Source organism: Narcine bancroftii, chromosome 4 (genome assembly GCF_036971445.1).
Source record: "Narcine bancroftii isolate sNarBan1 chromosome 4, sNarBan1.hap1, whole genome shotgun sequence".
Taxonomy (NCBI): Eukaryota; Metazoa; Chordata; class Chondrichthyes; order Torpediniformes; family Narcinidae; genus Narcine; species Narcine bancroftii.
This window is the reverse complement of record NC_091472.1, coordinates 293,556,162-293,580,607: the sequence shown is the minus strand read 5'-3', so window position 1 is coordinate 293,580,607 and position 24,446 is coordinate 293,556,162. Positions and strand designations below refer to the sequence as shown.

Sequence of the window (24,446 nt, the reverse complement as noted above, 5' to 3'; positions counted from 1 at the left end):
TCAGCAGCGTGGACTCGATGTTTAATACAGGAGCAATAAAAAGTCCTGGATGACATAAATGCCATTTCAGGATTCCCTTCTCAACAGCTATGCCAGTGAAATGGAGAAACACTGTTTGGAAGAAGGAATACCATTCAAGATTTCGCTAATTGTAGATAATGCTCCAGGACGTCCACTCCCGGCCCTTTCATTGGTGACCTCTACCCCAACATCAAAGTGGTGTCCCTCCTACCAAACACCACCTCTTTAATCCAACCAATGTTTCAAGGGGTTATTGCAGCATTCAAGGCCTACCTGTAGAGGACCTTTGCCGAGTCTGTTGCTGCAACTGACGACACTGGCAAGACATTGATGCAGTTCTGGAAGGAGTACAACATTTTCTACTGCATAAAGAACCTTGCTTGAGCCTGGGATGATATGACCAAAGAGTTCATGATTGGCATATGGAAAAAAAAAATTGAAGCAGTATGTGTATGACTTTAAGGAATTTGAAAAAGATGAGATTGCAATAGAGCTGTTGTCAACATGGTAAACAACAACCTGAACCAAGACATAGATGATCAGAACATTGAAGAACTCCTAGAGGTGGTTCCTGAGAAACTAACAAATGAAGATTTGCTGGAGCAAGAGTGAATAGCTGAAGAAGAGGCAAGGGAAAAGGAAACGGCAGAAGGAGAAGAACAGAACAGGTGCAGAAGAGGTTCACTGTTGAGGGGTTAGCCAAGTTCTTTACAGACCTTAACAGCTTGCTGAAGAGATGGATCCAGACACTGAACATTTTTCACTTTTCAGTGTTTGCTGCATATAAAGAAATTTATGAAGAAAAACAGCAAATGAGGCAAACAACACGGGACATCTTCCTGAAGAAGCCAAACACCTCCCCAAGAAGAACCTCAGTCAGGTCCTTCAGGCATTACAGAGTGACAGGTTCATCAATGGAGGTTATTCAACCTGAAACTCTTCCAGTGGAACACTGAGGAAGTTGAGAATAGTGACGTGGATGATCCTGATCCTCTTTGTTAAATTGTGTGTGATACAGGCTAAGAAAGAAATTACAGGAAAGTTTTAAAAAGTGAAAATTAAACCGTTTAATTTAACGAAAGTTCAGTATCCCATATAGCTTTGCTAAGTATATCCAGTAATAGGGTGCTCGCACAATATCCACTTCACATAATGCCCAATTTCACAGAAAGTATTGTGGACATTAAGCTCCCACTTTCACAGAACGTATTGCGGACATTAAGCGGCACATACCTGTTGTTAAGAAAGGAGAAATAGACTATGAATGTAAGCTGCATAAAATATAAAGACAATAAAGTTTTTTGTAATTGTATAAAACAGAAAAGTGTGGCAAAAGTGAACTCAGGTCCTTTGGAAGGTGAGAAGGAGGACTTGTGTAATGCCAAGTCACTGAGCGACTTTTTTTTGTCTGTCTTCACAGTGGAGGACATGTTTAAATATGCCAAAAGTGATGGTATGGATACAATTGGTGAGAATCTTGATACAATAACCATCACTATAGAGATGGTTATGAACAAACTAGTGGGCCTAAAGATAACTTTGATCCTGATGGAATGCATTCTCCTTTTACTCTTAACCCACGTCCTCTGATCTGTATCTTGCGTACCCTCAATGGAAAAAACTTACCTTCATTTACTCTTCTATCGCCCTCATAATTTTAAATACCTCTATCAAATCTCCCCTCATTCTTCTACACTCCAGGAAATAAAGTCCTAATTTGTTTAACCTTTCCCTGTAACTCAATTCCTGAAGACCGGACAACAGCCTAGTAAATCTTCTCTGCACTCTTTCTATATTACTGATATCTTTCCTGTAGTTGGGTGACCAAAACGGCACACAATACTCCAAATGTGGCCTCAACAATGTCTTATACAACTTTACCATAATGTCCCAACTCCTAGACTCAATACTTTCATTTATGAAGGCCAATATGTCAAATACTCTCTTTACAACCCTATACACCCGTGACACCACTTTCAGCGAATTATGAAAGTTTTAAAAAGGTGCGTTGTGGGACTTGGGCTTTCTCATTTCACTCACAGACTTGGAGGTGAGGCGAGTGATTGGTGAGTACCAGTGACTTAGATGGTTTAAAAAGGGCACCGAGGGCAAACAGTTAAGCCAAATTAATGTTGATTTGTGGGAGTGAGTAATTGGGTAATTAAATTAATTGGCAGGGACCAATAAAAGGAGGGGTAGCTAAAGGAATGGCCAGTGTGGAGCAGCCTGGTGTGTGGCTCAGTATAGGAGTCGATCTTTGAGGCTTTGGTGAGCAGAGGCTGAGAAATAGGTAGCTTGCTTGCCATGAGAGAGGTAAGGCCAAGTGAGGTAGTTTAATCCTTTAACTAAAGTTAAATAATGGAGTCAGCTAGGGCAGTGGGTTGCTCCAGTTGCGGGATGTGGTAAATCTGGGACAGCGTACTTGTCCCTGATGACTGCTCCTGCAGAAGGTACATCCAGCTGCAGCTTCTTATAAACTGAGTTAGGGAACTGGATCAGGAGTTGGATGAATTGCAGATCTTGAAGGAGGCAGAGGCAGTGGTCCCTATAATTCAGGAGACAGGTAGCTTAGTTACAGGAGAGGGAAGTGGAAGATGCAGACAGTGCAGAGTATCCCTGTGACCTTTCCCAACAACAAGAAGTATACCAATTTGGATACTGTTGATGGGGACCTCCTACAAGTGACAAGTCGAGGTGGTAATGTCTCTGGTGCAGAGGCTGCCCCCCCCATCCTGGTTCAGAAGGGAAGGAGGGAGAAGAGGAGAGCAATAGTGATTGGGGACACATTGATTCGACAAGTGGATAGGAGGTTTACTGGATGAGATCGAGGCTATCGGGTGATATGTTGCCTCCCAGGTGCCAGGGTCAGGGACATCTCTGATCAAGTACCCAGCATTCTGGAGGGGGAGGGGGAGCAGCCAGATGTCATGGTCCATGTGGGAGCCAATGACATAGATAGAAGTGGGGATGAGGTCCTGAAGGAAGAATATCGGGAGTTAGGGATGAAGTTTAAAAAGCAGGGCCTCAAGGGTGGTAATCTCGGGATTGCTGCCTGTGCCACACGCTATTGAAGGTAGGAATAGGAAGATGTGGTGGATGAATGCGTGGCTCAAGAGTTAGTGCAGGGACCAGGGATTCAGATTTGTGGATCATTTTGAACTCTTCTGGGGAAGGTCTGACCTGAACAAAAAGGATGGGCTGCACCTGTACTGAGGGAGCCCAATATCCTGGTAGGTGGGTTTGCTAGATCTGTTGGGGAGGATTTAAACTAGTTTGGCAAGATGGTGGAAATCAGAATGAGAATATGGAAATTAGGGTAGAAGGACAACTATATTTGAAGGGAGAGAGGAATCGGATTGTTAAAATTAATGAAGGAGAGGCGGTAATAAAAGTAGATGGTGTTCAAAGGAGTGAAATATTTCAATGCAAGGAGCACGGTAAGATGGTTGAGCTTAGAGCATGGATTGACACATGGAAATATGATATTGTAGCCATCAGTGAAACTTGGTTGCCAGAGGGGCATGATTGGCAGGATTTTCCAGGATTCCATTGTTTTAGGTGTGATAGAATAGGGGGGGATAAAAGGTGGAGGAGTCGCATTGCTTGTTAGAGTAAACATTACAGTGGTCCTATGGCAGGATAGATTGGAGGGCTCATCCAGTGAGGCTATTTGGGGGGAAGCGAGGAATGGGAAATACCTGAAAATACTAATGGAGGTGTATTATAGACGTGCTAATGGACACCTCACTGACAAAAGGCAAAGGAGGAAAAACCCAACACCCAACCCCAACCAACCAATTTTCCCTTGCAACCGCTGCAATCGTGTCTGCCTGTCCCGCATCGGACTTGTCAGCCACAAACGAGCCTGCAGCTGACGTGGACTTTTTACCCCCTCCATAAATCTTCGTCCGCGAAGCCAAGCCAAAGAAGAATGGATAGAGGAAATTAGAGGAACAAATTTGAAAGGAGATAGCATATGAGTATATGCATACATAAGGTGGTGATTTTAGGAGATCTTAACTTTCCACATATTGACTGGGATGCCCATACTGTAAAAGGGCTGGATGGGTTGGAGTTCAAGAAAGTTTTCTAAATCAATACATTGAAGAACTGATTAGAGAGGGTGCAGTATTGGATCTCCTGTTAGGGAATGAGATAGGTCAGGTGACAGACGTTTGTGTTGGGGAACATTTTGGATCTAGTGATCATTAGTTTAATTATGGGGAAAGATAGGACTGGGCCTAAGGTTGAGATTCTTGATTGGAACAAGGCTAATTTCAAGGAGATGCAAAAGAACTTAATTTATTTTCTGGGAAAGATGCAACAGATAAATGGAGGATATTCAAAGGGGGAATTTTGAGAGTACAGAGTCATTATGTCCCTGTGAGGATTAAAGAAAAAAATTAGAAAATTTAGGGAGCTTTGGTTTTCAAGGGATATTGGAATTTGATTTGGAGGAAGAGATGAGGATGCTTTGGAAGGCAAGGTAAAAATAAATCCAAAGGTTTTCTATAGGTACATTAAAAGTAAAAGAATAGTGAGGGTGTAGTGGCACAGCAACATGTAATGGCACTGGTACCGCTATCGTGCGAACTGCTGGTCAAAATGTCAGACACAGAGTTAGGGCGGAGCTGTGCTCAAGATGGCACTGGGTCTATTTCTTCAATGGCCGGAAAGACTACAAACAGGGGAATGCTGGGATGATGTAATGATGTCACTTACAGCTGAGAAGCTTGGCACAGGAAGTGACTTAAAAGTGGTGCCTTTTTAAAAAAAATAAAAAAAATTTTGCACCACCCACAGTGGTGTCTGTGTGTTCTTCCATTTGCTCTGTGTGTAGCACCTCACTGCAAGGGATGAAGTTGGGTCCCTTGATCGGAGAGAATGGGGGAAATTTTAAATGATTATTTTTCCTTTAGTATTTGTGCTCTAAAGAAAGGAATATTGTGTCAGGTGAAGTAAGGAAAATTAGTAGTGAGGTAATGGAAAATATACAGATTCATGAGAATGTAGTACTGGCTATTTTAAAGAGAATAAAGGTGGATAAATCTCCGTGTTCTGACAAGATATTCCTTAGGACTTTGAGGAAGGTTAGTGTTGAATTAGTGGGGGCTCTGACAGAAATATTTAAAATGTCATTAGCCATGGGAGAGATGCCGGAGGACTGGAGGGTAGCTCATGTTGTTCCACTGTTTAAAATAGGCTCTAAAAGTAAACCAGGTAATTTTAGGCCTGTGAGTCTGATGTCAGTGGTAGGTAAATTAATGGAGAGTGTTCTTAGAAATGGAATATACAATTATTTGGATAGACGGGGACTGATTAGGAGTATTCAATATGGTTTTGTGCATAGTAGATCATGTTTAACAAATCTTATAGAATTTTTTTGAGGAGGTTTCTAAGAAGGTTGATAAAGGGAAAGCTATGGATGTTGTCTATATGGATATATAGACTTTAGTAAGGCCTTTGACAAGGTTCCACATAAGAGGTTAGTTAGGAAGATCCAATCATTAGATATTAATGTTGAAGTAGTGAAATGGGTTCAACAATAGTTGGATGGGAGATGCCAGAGAGTAGTGGTAAAAAAAATAGTTTGACAAATTGAAGGCTGATGACTAGTGGAGTACCTCAAGGATCGGTACTAGGTCCATTGTTGTTTGTCATATATATTGATGATAGGGTGGTAAATTGGATTAGTAAGTATGCAGATGATACGAAGATTGGTGGTGTTGTGGTCAGTGAGGAAGGTTTTCAAAGCTTGCAGTGGAATATAGGCCAGTTAGAAGAGTGGGCTGAAAGATGGCAGATGGAGTTTAATACTAAGAAGTGTGAGGTGTTACATTTTGGTAGGAATAAACAGCAAATGTCATACATGTTAAATGGTAGACAATTGAGGAGTGCAGTAGCATAAAGGGATTTGGGAATTCTGGTACACAATTCCCTGAAAGTGGAGTCTCATGTGGATAGGGTGGTGAAGAAAAGTTTTGGTATGTTGACCTTCACAAATCAGAGTATTGAATACAGGAGTTGGGATGAAATGTTGAAGTTGTATAGGGCATTGGTAAGGCCAAATTTGGAATACCGTGTGCAGCTTTTGTAACCAAACTATACAAAGGATAGCAACAAAATAGAGAGAGTGCAGAGAAGATTTAAAGTATGTTGCCTGAGTTTCAGGATTTAAGTTACAGGCTAGGACTTTATTCCCTGGCGTATAGAAGATTGGGGGTGATTTGAAAGAGTTATTTAAAATTATGAGGGGGTCAAATAGAGTAAAAGGGGATGGGCTTTTTTCCATTGAGAATGGGGGAGATTCAAACAAGAGGACATGGATTGAGATTGAAGGGAGAGAAGTGTAGGGGAAACATGAGGGGAAATTTCTTCACTCAGATGATGGTGGGAGTGTGGAATGAGCTTCCAGCCAAAGTGGTAGATACAGGCTCAATTTTAATATTTAAGGAAAAGTTGGATAAGTATATGGATGAGGAGGAAGAAGGTGTTCGGCATGGACTAGAATGGCCAAACTGACCTTTTTCTGTGCTGTAATTGTTGTATAGTAATTAGAAAATAAATGTGATTAAAATAGTTAAATCAATTAGTTGCAAATGGATGTTGCTTCTAAAATAATTCCATGTTGGTAATTTGCTGTATTTAAATTTCTAATTGTAGGCATGAAATTTACTATCTGTTAAGTACTTAATGTGTTCAGATAGAACAAAATAATCTGTTTCTAAAATGGTTTGGATAGTTCTAAGTAAGGGAATATTCTCAATGTCACCTTAATGAAAAGCATTGAGGAGTTACAAGCTCCATTTAGAAGACACCAAAAATCAATTGCACTTTAAATACGATTGTGGGATTATAAAACCATTTGTGAACCTTTTAATCCAAGGCAATTAAGTATTGTGCAGAGCAAGATGGTGATTCATTTTATCAATGTAGAGTAAAATCTATTTCCCTGCTATCCTTCTTTTATTCTAGATATATCACTTTTTGCTCCATGTCTGTCCAGTAGCCATGCACTAGCTCTGAAATTATTTCTCTTCTTGTCATTTGCAGTATCTTGATGTTCAGTTGAACTTTGGGTCCCTTCAACCACTTGCCAATGAAAGCAGCAGCTTTCTATATTTCTTAGCTGAGTCTGTCATGATATTGCACACCTCCAGAAAATCTCTGTTCAACCCTCTTTGCACTTAGGAAAGCAAGTCCAGCTCTCCATGAAATTGGAATCACTGCACTATGCCAGAAAACCTTTATTGCACACTCTGGGATAATTTATATTACCTAAAATATGATGACCAGACACCGTTTAGCGCCTAACTCATTAAGTTTCAGCATCTGAATAGGTTTGCCCCTCTGAGACGGGGAAAGGATGGTAGGGTAAAAGAGCTGTGGTTGACAAGAGAGGTAGAACATTTAGTCAAAAGGAAAAAGGTAGCTTGTGTAAGGTTTGAGAAGCATAAGTCAGGAATGGCTCATGAGAATTATAAGGTAGCCAGGGAGGAACTTAAGAAAGTGAGCCAGAAGAGTGCACAAAAATCCTCTATAGACATAAAGAACAGAAGGATGACTTGAGTGAGGATAGAGGAGAAAGAGGCAGCTAGCATGCAAGTAGGAACAGGAGGTAGAAGTTTGTCTGAAAGGTCAAGCAGATGGGGGAAAATTGCAGCCATAGAAATGAGTTGCAATGCAACAGGGAAACAGAATCAAATATAACAAATAAAGGACAAAAAGTTTTGCATTTTCATGTACACAGCAAAAGAAATAAAATGGATGACCTTGCAGTACAGTTACAGATTGGCAACTATGATGTAGTGGTCATCATGGAGTCGTGACTAAAGGATGGATGTCATTGGGAGCTGAATGTCCAAGGATACACAGTGTATCAAAAGGATAGGCAGGAAAGCAGAGGGGCTCTGTTGGTAAGGAACAAGATGAAATCATGAGAAATAAGTGGCATTTGATCAGAAGATATAAAATCATGGTAGGTTGAGAAATGGCAAGGGTAAAAAGATACTGGTGGCTGTTATTTTCGAGACCTTGACACAGTAGCCAGGATGTGGACAACAAACACAACAGCAGATAGAAAAGGTGAGTCAAAAGGGCAATGTTATGGTAGTCATGGGGGATTTTAACATGCAAATAGATTGGGAAAGCCAGGTTAGGACTGGATCTCAGGGAAACAGTTTGTAGAAACCCTACAAGATGAGCCCATGAGGGAATCGGCTGTATTAGATTGGGTGTTGTGCATTATACCAGAGGTGATTAAAGAGCTTAGAGTAAAGGAACCATTAGGGGGCAGTGATTACAATATGATTGAGTTCAATTTGAAATTTATTAAGGATTAACTACAGTCAGATGTGTCGATATTTCCAAGGAATATCGACATGAGAGAGGAACTGGCCAAAGTAGATTGGAAGGAAGCACTAGTAGGGAACACGGCAGAGCAATAATGAATGGTTTCTACAAGAAATAGGGAAGGTGCAGATTAAATACATACCAAAGTAGAGGAAATAGTCAAATGGAAAAGTATCACAAGGGATGTCAAAACCAATGTGAAAGCAAAAGAGAAGGCATACAAGGAAATAAAAATTGGTGGGAATATAGATGATTAACTTATAGATGATATAAACTTACAGAAGGTAACTAAAAAAAATCATAAGAAGGGAAAAGATGAAATATGAAAGTAGGCTAGCAAATAATATAAAAGTGGATACAAAAGCTTCAAAGAGAGGTGAGAGTAGATACAGGACTACAAGAACTGAGACTGGAAAAATAATAATGGGAGACAGATGGCAGAGGAACTGAGTGAGTATTTTGCACCAGTCTTCATTGTGGAAGTCACGAGCAGCATACTAGATGCTGAAGGGTATCAGGTAAGTTATCTCTGTGTGCAGTTATTATTTCAAGGGAGAAGATGCTGAGAAAGCTGAATGGTCTAAGGGTGGATAAGTCTCTTGGACCAGTTGGATTGCACCCTTGGGTCCTGAAAGAAGGTAGTGATTATGGAGGCACTGATAATGATCTTTCAGCAATCAATCAATTCTGGTATTGTCCTGGAGGACTAGAAAATTGGAAATGTCATCCTTCTATTCAAGAAGTGGAGGGTGGAGGTGGGGGGGAGGTAGCAGAAGGGAAATTATAGATCAGTTAGCCTACATCAGTGGTTGGAGTTGCTTGTAAAGGATGAGGGAATGGAGTACCTGAAGACAAATCTTTTGGAATTCTTTGAGGTGGTGACAAGCAAAGGAGCTGCAGTGGATGTGTATTCAGTATTTGGATTCTCTTTCTTTTAATGTTACTTTTATTAATTTTTCTCAGAAAAAAAACATGTATAATAAATCCATGGTATTGAAACTATTACACATTTAAGATAATAGCATATTCTATAGTGATAATAGTACTTGGACTTAAATCCCAATCCAATATGTATTTATACATAGAATTGTATAAAAAGAAAAGGGAAAAAAAATCTAACCAATGCCAACCAAGGTTGTAATTCATATTTTAAGTAGAGATAACATCAAGCAATGGCCTCAGGAGATCTGAACAAAGCACACCCAGTTACAACCATTATCGCACCTAATTAGTCCAATTGTGAAAGTAATCCATAAATGGACCCCAGCTCCTATCAAAGGAAATCTTGATTTTCATGACATTATGCCTAATTTTCTCCAAATTTAAAAGGAACATAATGTCTAATAGCCATTGTCTGTTTCCATGTTAACAATATTGCTCTTCTTCCTAGTAAAGTGGAGAAGGCTAAAACCTGTCTTTGATTAGAGGAGAGTTTTGTGTTTGTCTCTGGAAAAGCCAAACATTCCAATTACCGGGCACGGATCCAAATTAATCCCAAAAAATGGTCGAAGAAAATTCGCAAAGTATCAGTCAAATATTTTTTTTGCAATTTAGGGCATGACCACCAAAACATGTGTATCAAAGTGGTGTCGTAAATTTTACATTTATCACAGACTGAGTAGGTATCTGGATAAATCTGAGCAAGTTTAACTTTGGAAAAATGTATTTGATGCACTACTTTGAACTGAATCAGACTATGCCTAGCACAAAATGATGAGTCTTAAATCAAGCCCAAAATTGACATCCAATCTTCATCTAAAAAAGAGATATTAAGATCATTCTCCCATTTAGTTTTAATCCCAATTAGCAAAATTGTTTTCATATTCAATGATTTTTAATATAGAGCAGATATTATAGCTTTATGAGGGAATTATAATTCAAAAAGTTCAATAAAATTTGGATCTGGAAGGACTAGAAATGCTGAAAGCTTGGTATGAACAAAATGTCGAATTTGATAATACCTGAAAAGGGTGTCTATCAGCAAAAACAGCAGGGACTTGAACAGTATAGCCTTTCCAGCCCTGATAGTGTGTGTGGGTGTGTGGGTGTGTGGCAGTCAGCTACAATTGGTGACCCCGACAGTTTAGAAGGAATCTAAACCTAGCGATGGAGAACGGGGCAGCAGTCAGTGCAGTCGGCCTGGAGCTCCTGATCTTCTGGACCGTTCGACCCGGCGTGTGGTTCGACCAGGCGGAGGCTCAGTTCCAGATAAGGGGCATCACAACAGAGAACACCCAGTACTACCATGTGGTCAGCACCCTGGATCCACAGACTGCAGACAGAGTGGCCAACTTCATCCACAGGCCACCATCAGAAGTCACTTACATTGCCTTCAAAGAGTATTAACCGAGACACTCGGACTCTCACGGCAAGAGCGAGGAGCATGTTTGCTCCACCTGGATGGTCTTGGAGACAGATCCCCGTCAGCACTTATCAACAAGATGGTGGCCCTCCTGGGAGATGAGTAGCCTGGCATCATGTTCAAGCAGGCGTACCTGGAATAGATGCCTGAAGACATCCAACTGCTCCTGGCGGATGTGGATTTCACCGACCCCTGGAAAATTGGAGCACGGGCAGACATTCTGTGGAAACAGAACCAGAAGTGCTCAGCTACCGTGGGGCTTGTAAAGATGTCCTGCAATCAGACCAGAGAAGTCCCAAGCAAATAACAGCAGACGAGAGGCAGGAGTGAGTCCAGCGACAAATGGTGCTTCTACCACCAGAGATGGGGCACCGAGGCCCACCAATGCCAGTCCCCCTGTGAGTTCCAGGGAAATGACAAAGCAGCCATTGCTGATGGCCACCAAGAGAACCTCCTGTATGTCTGGGACTGCCTGTCCAGCAGACGTTTCCTGGTGGATACAGGAGCAGAGGTCAGAGTGATAACCCCAACAGGGTTGGACACTAGGCGCAGACTAGCGGGACCCAGATTGACAGCTGCCAACAACCGCAGTATCGGACCTATGACACTTGTAGGGCCGAGCTGCAGTTCGGGGGCAGTCACTTCTCGTGGGAGTTCACGCTGGCTGCAGTGGAACAACCACTCCTTGGAGCGGATTTCCTGCGAGCCCACAACCTCCTAGTGGACCTCAAGGATAAGTGGCTCATCCACACTGAGACCTATCAGACCATCACACTGAGGAGCGCTAGATTTCTGGCAATGCACCTGGACTCCATCCACAGCTCGGAGGATGAGTTCTCTAAGGTGCTAGCAGGATTCCCAGCAATCCTTTCCCCTCAGTTCACAGCAGAGATGCCTCGACACGGCGTCAGGCATCACATCCTGACCAAGGGCCCACCTTTCCACGCAAGGGCGAGAAACTTCCCCTGGAGAAGCTCCGACTGGCCAAGGAGGAGTTCCTCAAGCTCAAGGAGTTGGGTGTTGTTCGACGGTCAGACAGCCCATGGGCCTCACCCCTGCACATGGTGCCTAAAGCAATTAGGGGTGGAGACCATGTGGCGACTATCGCTGGCTCAATGAGGCCACCACCCCGGACCATTACCCCTAGCCACACATCCAGGATTTTACGGCAAACCTACACGGGGCAACAATATTCTCAAAAGTGGACCTCGTGCAAAGATATCACCAGATCACAGTGCATCCTGATTACATCCCTAAGACAGCCATCATTACTCCATTTGGGCTATTCGAGTTCCTGAGGATGCCATTCTGGCTCAAAAATGCAGCACATTCATTCCAGCGACAGATGGACGCAGTGGGCCGAGACCTGGATGGCACTTTCGTCTACCTCGACGATATCCTCGTGGCAAGTAGAACCCAACAGAAACACCTTCAGCACCTCAGAAATCTCTGTAGTCTTCTGCAGGAGTTCGGCCTCACCATCAACCTGGACAAATGCCAGATTGGCATGAACACCATCAACTTCCTGGGCCACAGGATTACAGTGGATGGGGTCACACTAGGCCCGACAAGGTAGAAGCCATCCACAGCTTCCTGAAGCCCAGTACAACCAAAGGTCTGCAAGAATTTGTGGGGATGATAAACTTTTATCATAGGTTTATTCTAGCAGTTGCCCAAGTGATGTACCCTCTGTTCATCCCAATGTCTAGCAAGAAGGACCAGACCTGGGACGACAAATCCACACGCGCGTTTGTGGAAACCAAAGAAGCCCTGGCCAAAGCTGCACTTCTGACCCACCCCAGACCAGATGCACCCACGGCCCTCACAGTCGATAACTCAGGAACAGCAATTGGTGGAGTCCTAGAGCAGCAGATAGGAAGTTGGTACCCACTAGCTTTCTTCAGCAATCATCTGCGGCCCCCTCAACTAAAGTACAGTGCTTTCGATAGAGAGCTGCTGGCGCTGTACTTACCCATCTGCCACTTCCGGTACTTTCTTGAGGGAAGGACTTTCACGGACCACAAACCACCAACTTTCTCCCTGGCTAAAATCTCTGACCCTGGTCACCCCACCAACAGAGACACTTGTCTTACATCTCGGAGTGCACCACCGACATCTAGCACATCTTGGGCAAAAACAAATTGTCAAGACACAGCATCCACTCCCTAGTCAACGGTCTGGACTTTGTAGCCCTGGCAGAGGCACAGCAGCCAGACGACAAGATCCTGCAGTACAGGACCACTGTCACAGGTCTTCGGCTTCTGGACGTTTCAGTCGGCACAGGTACTACCACCCTCCTGTGTGACGTGGCCACCGGGCAGGTTCGACCTATTGTCCCAACGGCATGGAGGCAACGAGTTTTTAACTCCATCCACGGGCTGGCACACGCATCAATCAGGACTATGGTCCAGCTAATAAAGGAGTGAGGTTATCATGTTTCTTTGTGGTGGTCGGCTACAATAGATTAAATTTGATCATTAATTGTTGTAGAGAAATTAAGTTTTGTTGTCCAAAAAGATCCTTAAAACTTTTAATTCCTGAAAGATTCCATTCTTGAAAACCTGCGTCTAAAATATCAGGTTGAAATAAATGATTAGATAGGATAGGACTTGTGCTTATAAATCCTGTAATTCCAAAAAAATTTCTAAGATGACTCCAAATCTTCACTCTATGTATCATTATTCAATTCTTTGTCCGTTTTCAAATAGAGAGAGGTATAAGTGAACCCAAAACTACCCATAAAGAAGTGTTTTAAGAGATTTAAATTCCATCTCAATCCATTTCACATTGCAATAACAATAACATATTCTTTATGTCCATAGCCCAGTAGTAGAATCTAAAATTGGGTAACGCCAGGCCCCCCCACCCCCCCACCTTCATTATTTCTTGTATTCTGGAGATGTATTTCATTCAGTCTAGGTTTCTTTTTTGTCATATATATGATATAATGATTGATTCCAATGTGTTTTTAAAAAAAGGACATAAATAAATATAGGTAGTGATTGGAATAAATATAATAAAAAAAATATTGGTAAAATATTCATTTTAACCAAATTAATACGACTAATCTTAGTCAAAGAAATTGATGACCATCAGGTAAGAATTAATTTAGTTTGGTTAACTAAGACTGCAAAATTTTCTTTGAAAAGATTTTTAAGGTTCTTGGTTATTGTAATACAGTACCTAAATAAATATTTAAATTGTTCATTCACTATTTTGAATGGATAGTTAGAATAGAAGACCAGCTGGCCCTTCAATGGTAGTAGTTTGCTCTTGTGTAGGTTAAGTTTATAAACTGCGAACCTGCTAAAATGCAGAAGTAACAGCAATATGCTTGATATAGATATCTCAGGGTAGAAATATAGGGATAGCCTATGTTCAATGGGTCCTCAAAACAAACGTGTAAAATCCTGATTTTTCTCGCAAAGAAAAAGCTAGTGGTTCCAGCACTAAGACGAAAAGCAATGGTAGCCCATTGTCTCATGTCTCATTGTAATTTAAAAATTTGGATTGTTGGGAATTCGTGTGAATTGAGGCCATTGGAGGTGCATATAAAAGTTTTATCCAATGGATAAAACCTGGACCAAAATTATGTTTTACTAAAGATAAAAATACATTCATAATTATGAATATTATAGTAGGAATGCCTGTTTTTAATAAAAACTGTCTAGTCCAAATTAATTATTCCTGGTAAGATATTCTCTTACCGATATGCTAAAACTTTTGATAATATCTTAACATCCACATTAAGTAAAAAGATCGGTTTGTACCCTTCCTTGTAATCTTGCTGACAATAAAACATTATCAATTCTAAAATAAGAATCATGCCTATTAGAATAAAATAAATATCTTTTTCTCTAGGATGTATCCTTCTCCAAATATCTATCAAATTTAAATTTGCATTAATGATATAGTTATTTTGACCGCTTTAGACTTGACCACACTTGTCGTAGATCTATCTGGTTTGTGATGATTAAAATTTGTTTTGTCTCTTAGAAGTAGTTTGATTTATAAATTTGGCTCTTCTGCAAGAGCTGTGCACCACTGCTTTTTTTGACAGTCCTCCTATCATCATCCACCAATCTGAAGATAAATTCTTCCCTATTTATAGTACTTGAATGAATCTGCCCCATGTCCCATGTATGTTATGTAGGACTAGATGTTCATATCCATTATTGCATTCCTGAGACTTGCTGCCTAGAATCTGCAGGGTGGTGAGTGGTAGCATCTTTTGGGTTATCAAGTGGGCATCCTCCTTCCTCAGTGTTTTGCTGATATACCCACGACACCTCCGGAGGGTTCAGCAGTGAATCCCGGCTTCCCGGACATTCCCCCTAGATGCCATTCATTAACTTGGGTGCCCAAGTGGGAATCCTTTCTCCTCATCCAGAGCCACTGACTACCCTTTTCAGCAGCTCTGGAGAGATCTTTAACTGCTTCTTTCCTTGCACTCCCAACTCCCGGAGCAGCCTTGATGTTGATGCGGCTCTAAATCCTCTGCAGCCTACTTCAACTGGTTGGACCCTTGCCTTCCAGGCATATTGCTATACTTCAGCTGCAAACTCAGTTTACCTCAGTTTCTTGTGCTCGTAGGCCTTCTCCACTGCATCTTCCAATCAAGTGCCCCACCTAGCTGCCTGGAATCTGATCTTGATGTGGTGATTCCAGTTTGACCCTCACCTTCCCGGACAAATGCTGTTAACAACCAATGGGATAAAGCATGGGATAAGCATTGTCACTCATCAACTGATTTTCTAGCACTGCTGCAAGATACCGTAGCACCTGGTTGTGATGCCAGGTGTATCGGCCTTGAATGAAGCTGGTCTTGCAGCCCACCAAAGTGTGTTTTAGTGTTGCTGAAGTTAGGCAGAGGGAGCATACCACCGGCTGAGATTCATAGCAGACGGCAAGACATTGTTTGTAATCCTGATGGTGAAGCTCGCTTTTATGTCTCCATCTCTCACAGCTCTTTCCAGGAGATCTTCATTTTCTCTACCCCCTCCCACCTCATTCCATTGCCTTTGCTTTGCCTGAGCGATGGCCTTTGTGCATCTTGCCACCGCCTCCTGCTGAAGTATCTCCTCATTCACAAGCCTAGGTCTCTGAGACAGAGCAACCTGTTCCAGGCTAGTGTACTTGCCCCAACAACAAGACAGTTCCTCCCTTGCTGCACTTGGCCCACAATGTCCATATGCTTGAATGCTGCCTTTGGTTGCTTAGTTCCCTCTGATGGAATCCATTTATTCCCTGTATCCAGGATGACAACAGCTTGAGCTATAAATGGATCACTCGCCTCTGATAACATCATCTGCAGTCTTACTTTGGCGCACTTATACTCCTCAGAAAGACTAGAAATGGATAGCTCTAGGACTCCTTTTCCATAAAGCCCTATGCTACTGAGGCCTCTGGGAAGACCAAGCCACTTCTTCACGAATGAGTTTATCAGTCTATTCAGCTTTTCTATGCTTGAGACTGGAACTTCATACAGAGTTAGTGGCCACATGAGGCTTGGAAAGAGCCAAAACTGCATACACCAGAGGTTCAACTTGCCAGGTAATATAGTTCTGTCAATGCTCTCAAGGCCACTGATGGCATCCTGAACTGATGTTCTTGCTCTGTATCTTTGAGGGATGCATTATACGACTGACCTGAGCTCTTCGCTGGTTTTTCGAGGACTGTTGAAATTGTCTCATTGCCCATGTAGAACCATTGATCTACCAGCTTCCCCTTAATGATGGGAGATGCTTCTGTACTTGCTCGGCTTGATCTTCATCCGAATCTGCTCGATGTTCTCTTGCAGCTTCCTCAACAGTTTAAAATTAAAATTTATAGTATATATACCTACCAATTCTAATTACATATAATTAAGTATATAATGACTAACTCTAATTTTATATAAATATAACAACTAATTCTAAATCTACATGTGTGTATATATATTTTGTATCAAGGAGTAGATGAAGTTCAAGATGAATTATATAATTATATACTACTACAATTATATAATATTCATATATTTATAACACCAATAGATTGCATATATGGAGACCAAATTTTTAAGAATTTATCTTATCTATTCCTTAAATTATAATGATATTTTCCAGAGGAATACAATTAAGCATTTCTCCATGCCATCAATCCAAATCCAAATATGTGTCCAGTTTCCACAACTGCTACAAATTTCCTAGCTACAGCTATTTTAAGAAATTCTTTCTGAAATAAATTAATTTTTCATTTCGACTTAATCCCTGAGCTGTTTCCTAGTAAAAACAACATAGGGTCTTGTGGAAGCTAAATATTTATTATCTGTTCAATAAATTTTATTAAATTTGTCCAAAAAAAGTTCAATTTAGGACATAACCATGTAGAATATAAAAAGGTACCAACTTCTTGATTACATCTGAAACATTTATCTGACAAATCAGATTTCAATCTAAGTTTTTGCAGTGTAATATATAATGAATGTAAATAATTGTACTGTATCTAACATTTATTGTGTTTTTCATACTATCGTAACAAATTTCAGACTAATTCTTTTCATTTATATCTACACCTAAATCCATTTCCCAGGATTGTCTCAATTTATGAAAACCTTTCTTTGTACCTTTTAGTAATAATGAATACATAGCTGATGTAAATTTCTTTTATATTTATATTCAATACCAATGTCTCTGTCTCATCCTGTTTAGGTTATAGATATGGTGTCATCAATTTTTCTCGCAAAAAATTGCTTTTAATTGATAGTACACTGATACTGATATTGATTGTATTGTTTTGTAACCCATATTTATTTTGTAATTGATCAAATGTCATTAAATTTCTCCCTTGATAACAATCTTTAATAGTTTTAATTCCTTTATTTGACCAATTAATAAAATGTATATTATTCAATGCAAATGGGATCAGTTTATTTTATAATAAAGGCATTCTAATTATCCCATAATTCCTAATTCCCATCTGCATGTGAGTTTTATGCCATATATTCATCAAATGTTTTAAAACTTGTGTCTGTTTCTCCAATTAATAATTTATCATTCCATTTGTAGATAAATTCTTAAGGTGTAGCCACGCGCTACTCAAAAGAAGACGCGCACATATAGTGTAGTCAGGTTAAACTCTGAGTTTTATTAGGACTCAGGCCCGACTTTTATGCTTGCACTGGTACCGCCCTTGCTGCACTTGGCCCACAATGTCCATACCCCTATTTATCACAACATGCGTAACAAAAGTGGGTTTCCCGCCCACAGGTACTTTCCTGCATAACAATGCCCTTCCCCGCACTCTGTCCCTGTCTGTTGGCTGCGCAGCAAGGCCAATGCCATTTTGGGATCACTACCCTTGCCGTTCACCCACCGTAATGTAGCTATCACTCGTTCAATCTCTTTTACTGTGAAAAGGTTTCCCAATGTTCTTTGATCTTCCAAATTTAAGTTGGGTAAATTTATTTGAGATAAAAATCTTATCTATTTCATTTTCATCTTGTAACAATTCTGATTTATATAATTTCAAATAAAATTATCATTTATTTCCTGTGGTTTAAAAGGAATAGAATTTGATTCATCTCTAGATGCAATAATAGTTTTAGATTCTTGTTCTGCTTTCAACTGCCTGGCTAAGACAATACTTCTGCTTAGTTTTCATAACCGTCTTTTCTGTTCTATAAGTTTGTAATGTATTATATTGAAGTTTCTTATTCATAAGTATCCCTCTTCTGTCCTCTGATGTTTGTCTTTGTCATTCTTTTTCTAAATTAGTTATTCCCCCTTCCAGTTTATTAATTTTACACGTATAATCTTTCTTTATTTTTAGAATAACATGATTTGTCCACGTATATAAGCCTTCAAGAACAAATTTATTAACGTTTAAATCAACATTAGTGTCTAAAAATTGTCTTATTTATCTTCTAATAAATTGACAAAAATCTTTTTAATAACACGCTATTAAATCTCCATCTATAATATGCTTCTTCTGAAAGCAGTGTTAATAGCAGAGGTGAATGATCCAATATAAGTCCTGCTTTATATTGAATCTGTTGTACCCTTCCTTGTAATCTTGCTGACAATAAAACATTATCAATTCTAAAATAAGAATCATGCCTATTAGAATAAAATAAATATCTTTTTCTCTAGGATGTATCCTTCTCCAAATATCTATCAAATTTAAATTTGCATTAATGATATAGTTATTTTGACCGCTTTAGACTTGACCACACTTCTCGTAGATCTATCTAAAATAGGGTCTAGACAAAAATTAAAATCTTCCCCTATTAAAATATTTTCATTTCCACTGCCCATGTTTTTAAAAAAAAAGTCTCACATTAATTTTTCATCACCACATTTGTGCACATATAGTCAGTAATATCCATTGTTCAGAGAAAATTTGACAATTTATCAGCACAAACTTACCAAATGGATCCAGAATTTCACTTTGTATTCTAACTGGAAAATTCTTATTTATCAAAATGCAAAGCTATTACTGTTCCCACCCAATCCCTCTTTAGTTTCTGATGCTCCTCATTTAAATGTATCTCTTGAAGAAAAGCAACATCCATTTTCAATTTTTTAAAATTAGTTAAAACTTTTCCTCTTTATTGGATTCTGAAGCCCATTTACCTTAAAATTTATAAAATTTAGCCCTTTACTCATTTTGTTGTTCCAAAATCCCTGCTATCTTTCATCTTTTCTCTTCACCGCTCCCTGGCATCAACATAACAAAAACAACATTGCCCTGAATTTCCCAGACAATGCTACCCCTCCTCCCCCCTTCATTTTATGGGTTGCAGCAGAAGCCACACAAAAAAACGCTCACGGTTCGGCAGAAACTAATCAACTTAACTCTGGCTCCCCTGAAAAGTTCAAACTTGTTTTAACATTTTTATTGAAAATGTTTCAAATATTTCATCCAAAGAAAATAATAATGTTCTCAAGTGTCTACACGTTGAATCAAATCATGACTTCTATCCAGTAACCGGTCAGCATATTTTTGAGCACTTTCTGGATCAGTAAAGAATCTATTTGGACCACCTTGCCCAAACACTTTCAAAGTTGCAGGTTTGAGAGGGGGGGGTGGGGGGGTGGCTTGGGAGGAGGGAGGGGGGGGAGAAAAAGTCACTGTATATGTGTGAAAAAGAAAAAGTGTATATCATGGCTAACGTGATTTATGGTGTGAAAAATAAAAAATTTAAAAAAAAAGTTGCAGGGTAATGTAAGATAAAATTATACCCTTTTTTCCCCACAGTGTGTTTTTAACCAGATTAAACCTCTCTAATAGTTCAAAACTTGGGGTAAAAAATATCTTTTTCCACCAAACTCCAGTGGAGCTTTTCTTTCCTTAGATTGCTTTGCTGCCATTTCTAGAATTGTTTCTCTTATTGGAGAAATTTCACCAAAATAGGTCTTGGTTTCTGATCTGGTGAAAACTTGGGCCTTAGAGCTCTATGGGCCTTTTCTATTTCAATGTCTCCTTAAAAATAATTTTGCCCAGAAATCTCAAGGATCCAACACTGTAACAATTGTTTAATATCTTTACCTTCACCCCCTTCTTTTAGGTGTATAATCTTAACATTATTTCTTTGGCTGAAATTCTCCAATGAATCTACTTTCTCAGATAATTGTTTATTCATCATTGCCTCCAAACTATCTTCCATCTTGTCCATCCTCTCTTGAAAATTGGAGACTCCATATTAATACTTTGAACTTTTTCTTCCATCTCTTGTTGTTTTCTCTTTATTTCTTTAACTATTTCACACACTGTATTAACCTTTAACTCTGACCTCTTAATATCTTGTCTTATTAATTTTAACTTCTCCATAATCATTTTAACAGGGCTTTTAAATTTACTTATTTTTTAAATTCTCTTTCCTATCCCTTCTATTTATTCTTCTGAGCTTGGGTCTCCTTCATCATCTTTCCCTTCAATTTCTTCTTGTATTTCTTTCTTGGATGTTATTTCCGATGTCTTCATAGCCCATTTGGAAGAGCCTCTGAGCATTTCGTCAAAGCCACCCCCCCCCAATTCTTGCCTACTGTGCATGTACAACTCCTTGTGCATCGAAGTTGGGACCTTCCCCTTCTGGGTTCATCGATGATGTAGAGGCACTGCTGACCACTGGGAGGCCAACCTGGAGGCTCTCTTCTTGCAAAGAGACGTCTTCACTTCAGGTCCCAGCTTCTTCATCAAGGTAGGTCCTTCTTTTTCTTTTTGTTTTTCTTGCATTCTCTCTGTTGTTTCTTCACTGTCTTTATCCTTTTTTGGAGACATCTTAACTGTTTTCTCTAGACTATTAACAATCTTTTAAATGAGTTAAGCCCTTTTTTTCATTTTTTCAACCTTTTTTAAGAGAACAAGATTTTGCATCCTGCCTCTACGTCATCACATGACAACCCCTGGGACAGGGGTATTGATGTCATTGCAGACTTTGGGTTTTGTCCTGCTGCTGAAATTCAGTCGACTGGCTCGACCTGCTTCTCAAAAAGTAGTTGTCGATGCGAGGTCCCTGTTGCCCTTTCTTTCAGGCCTCTAGTGGAAGTAACTTTCGCCAAGCCACATATGCAACTCTAGAGCTGGCATCCTACTGCAGCTGTTGCAGCCTTGGGTATGCTGATCGTCCAACTCATTGTCTGGGCCATTCTTGTGTCAGTTACTGGGTTATCTGCCGAACTCCTTGTCTGTTCCATCCATGTGTCAGTTACCAGGTTACCTGCCGACGAGTTATCTTCCGCCCCTGCTCTCACTTACTCAGGGTGTATTTTCTTCTTACAATTTTTCATAGACAAGAGTGGGTGGGACCCACTCACCTTGTGTGCTGGATCCCGCTTCCACAGTTAGCTAGCTCACAGAAGCCCCAGTAGGGTCTGTTCTCCCCTGCCAACTGTCTTTCCATGCTATCACACTTTCATGAGCCAAAATATCCTAACCAGACTTTTATTGTCAAATGCCTTCTGAAAATCCACAGCAATGCCGTTTACTGCTTTTTCTGTTACCTCAACAAAATATCAAACAAACTTTAATAAATTCATGCTGGCCCTCCTTGATTTAACTCAAACTTTTTCCAATCCTAATAATTCTTCACTGCATCCAATAAGTTGGCCATAATTCGCTGGTATACTCTTGAAACTTTTGTAGTTGAAGGTGTCACTTGTCGAATTTTTCCTGTCCTCTGGAATCATCACTCTCGGACATTTGGAATAAAATGTCAAGCCATTGGTCTGATGTGGAATTTCTTTCCCATCATCAAAGCAAATTGAGATGATTTCCAACTAGACTGGGTGACATGATTACTTTCAGCACAGCCAGACTTTGTGATATCTCCTTAGCAAACACTTTTGTGGTAACAGGGATATTGGCAAAAGGTGAGACCAGGTATATTCCAGCCCTCTCATCCCCATCAATCATCTGAATAAAGAAATGCCTACAGTAAAAATATTCTAATTTAATTTAAATTTTAGTCTTGAATCAGTTGTGGTTGTTGGTCTTTGCATGTTCGTATATTTGTAACCAGGATTTGTATGTATATGAAAATGCCTAGCATGTCAAAAAAATAGTAGTAAGAATGTTACTAAATAATGAGCCAAAGCCTAGTTTTATTTGTATGTGACCAGATTCTTGAAAAATGAATTAAAATTATGCACATTGTCTTCTCATTTAGCACTAAACATAAATAGTGCCTTCTGATGGCAAATTCTATGTATTTGCCTTTTCCAAGCCCAGTTTACATGTGATCAGCTTTGGGGAAGGGTACTATTATGATGTAAAGCTATGCTGCTGAATCTGGCCAATAGAGCTTAAAGGTCTCTCTCTCTCTCTCTCTGGTCTCTCTCTCTCTCTGGTCTCTCTCTCTCTCTCTCTCTCTGCCTCTCTCTCTCTCTGCCTCTCTCTCTCTCTCTCTCTGCCTCTCTCTCTCTGCCTCTCTCTCTCTCTCTCTGCCTCTCTCTCTCTCTGCCTCTCTCTCTCTCTCTGCCTCTCTCTCTCTCTGCCTCTCTCTCTCTCTTTCTGCTCTCTCTCTCTCACTCTCTGCCCCTCTCTCTCTCTCTCTCTCTGCTCTCTCTCTCTCTCTCTCTCTCTCTCTCTCCCTCTAGTCAAAATATGTTTTAAAAACAGTAATTGCTTACACCAGTGGTATAAGTAAAGGCATGTCAGTTAATTTATGCATGGAAATAAGATAAAATTGAATTGCTATAAATATGGGGAAAATCACTAGGGAATCATGGATGATGTATTTATTATCTTTCCTCCATTTAAAGATAGAATTGAAGGAGTTCTGCGTTCAAGCCACCATGTCATATACTGCATGATGCAGTACTAGTGATTGTTGGAACACTGTGAATGATTACTGAGAGGTATATAAGCAGGATTGATAGGAAATAGTTGATCTTTTCCTCTGATCTCAAAATTCGCATGCAAGAAATTAAGTTATTGAAGAGATTTATTTTGCCACAGGCAAAACAAGGAGGAGGCGCAAAATGGGAATAAACTGTTTTCACATCGACAAAGTAGGATGCAGCCATTGAAGTACATAAAACCTAAACTCTTTCAGGCATACAAAAGGTTCAAATCAATTTGTATTTTATCTGGTAGCTCTGTGAACTTACTACCTTTTTCTCTTTGTTGCAGGAGCTCCAGTTTGAAAGGCTTACAAGAGAGCTTGAGTTGGAACGGCAGATTGTTGCAAATCAGCTCGAAAGATGCAAGCTGGGAACTGAATCACCAAGTGGCGTCAGTATCAGGTACAGGCCTTTGTTTTTGTTTTATTGCGTTTTGGATGCCTGAGTGTACCAGCACTGATTGATTCTTCCCTGTAAAAGTCATGTGTCAAAAGAAACAATATTTTTGGTTCATTTTTCACTTTCATCAGGGGTGCGAGGGAAGGGGAAAATATCTTGCATCAATATCACTACCTACATATGTTACCACTGTTAAAGTCAAATTTTAATTGTCTGAATAGTTTTCTATCAATTTGAATTCACCATACATAGGATACTAACCCATCACTCATACAATAAATTTGAGTTCTGAGCAGAAGTCATGATCTTGTTTGTTTTTAAGTAATGAATATTCCAGTGTAGGGGAAACATGGAGGTGCTTAAACAGAATTTCATCCATCTTAAAATCTGGTTTAGACAGATTTTAAAAGCAACACTATAAATGATCTCTTATTTTGCGAATGAAAATTGCTTGCAAATACATTACTTACCCCAGACCATACAAATAATTGACTTTATTCTCCTGAGAATCGTCACCCCAAAAAACATATCTTATCTAATTAAAACCTGTCCTTTGCAAAAACTGATCAACTGAACACCTAAACTATAATGTGAAACAGTCTTACATGGGGCTTGTGGTGCTTCTAAAGGGCATTACAGTTAACAAAAGGAGCATTGACAAGTTAGTAGCATTTTCTTGTAACTCTTATTAGCCAAGTGCCTGGCAGTCATTGTAAAATATTTGCCATGCATTATTACTTGTGATGTAGAATTATACTTTGTTATGAAGATTAAACTGCCATTGACTAATGCAGAACTTAATACTTTGCATGACTAAAGGGTGTGCACAACAGCCATAACACAGATCCAAAACTGCCAGATGGCAAGCTGTGTGTTTATTGTAGGTTTCTGCAGAAGAAATTCTACCGTATGTAATGCACCAATTGCATGAATTTTCTTAGTACTGTACTTTTTATTAACCCCAAGTCAAATAGAAATTTAGGGGATCT

General features: G+C 39.9%; 1 protein-coding gene across 11 annotated transcripts in view; it reads left to right on the top strand.

Moving 5' to 3' along the window:
* The window catches only part of pkp4 (plakophilin 4), a 198,259-nt gene that overhangs the window by 55,113 nt on the left and 118,700 nt on the right, over positions 1–24,446 (top strand). For 9 of the 11 annotated variants that reach the window (XM_069935461.1, XM_069935462.1, XM_069935459.1 and 6 more), the window contains one exon: positions 23,348–23,460. In XM_069935461.1, the coding sequence (XP_069791562.1) occupies positions 23,348–23,460 (113 nt within the window). Of the gene's footprint in view, positions 1–22,974; positions 23,074–23,173; positions 23,246–23,347; positions 23,461–24,446 lie in introns of those variants that run through there. The other 2 variants (XM_069935456.1, XM_069935460.1) reach the window with 2 other exon arrangements.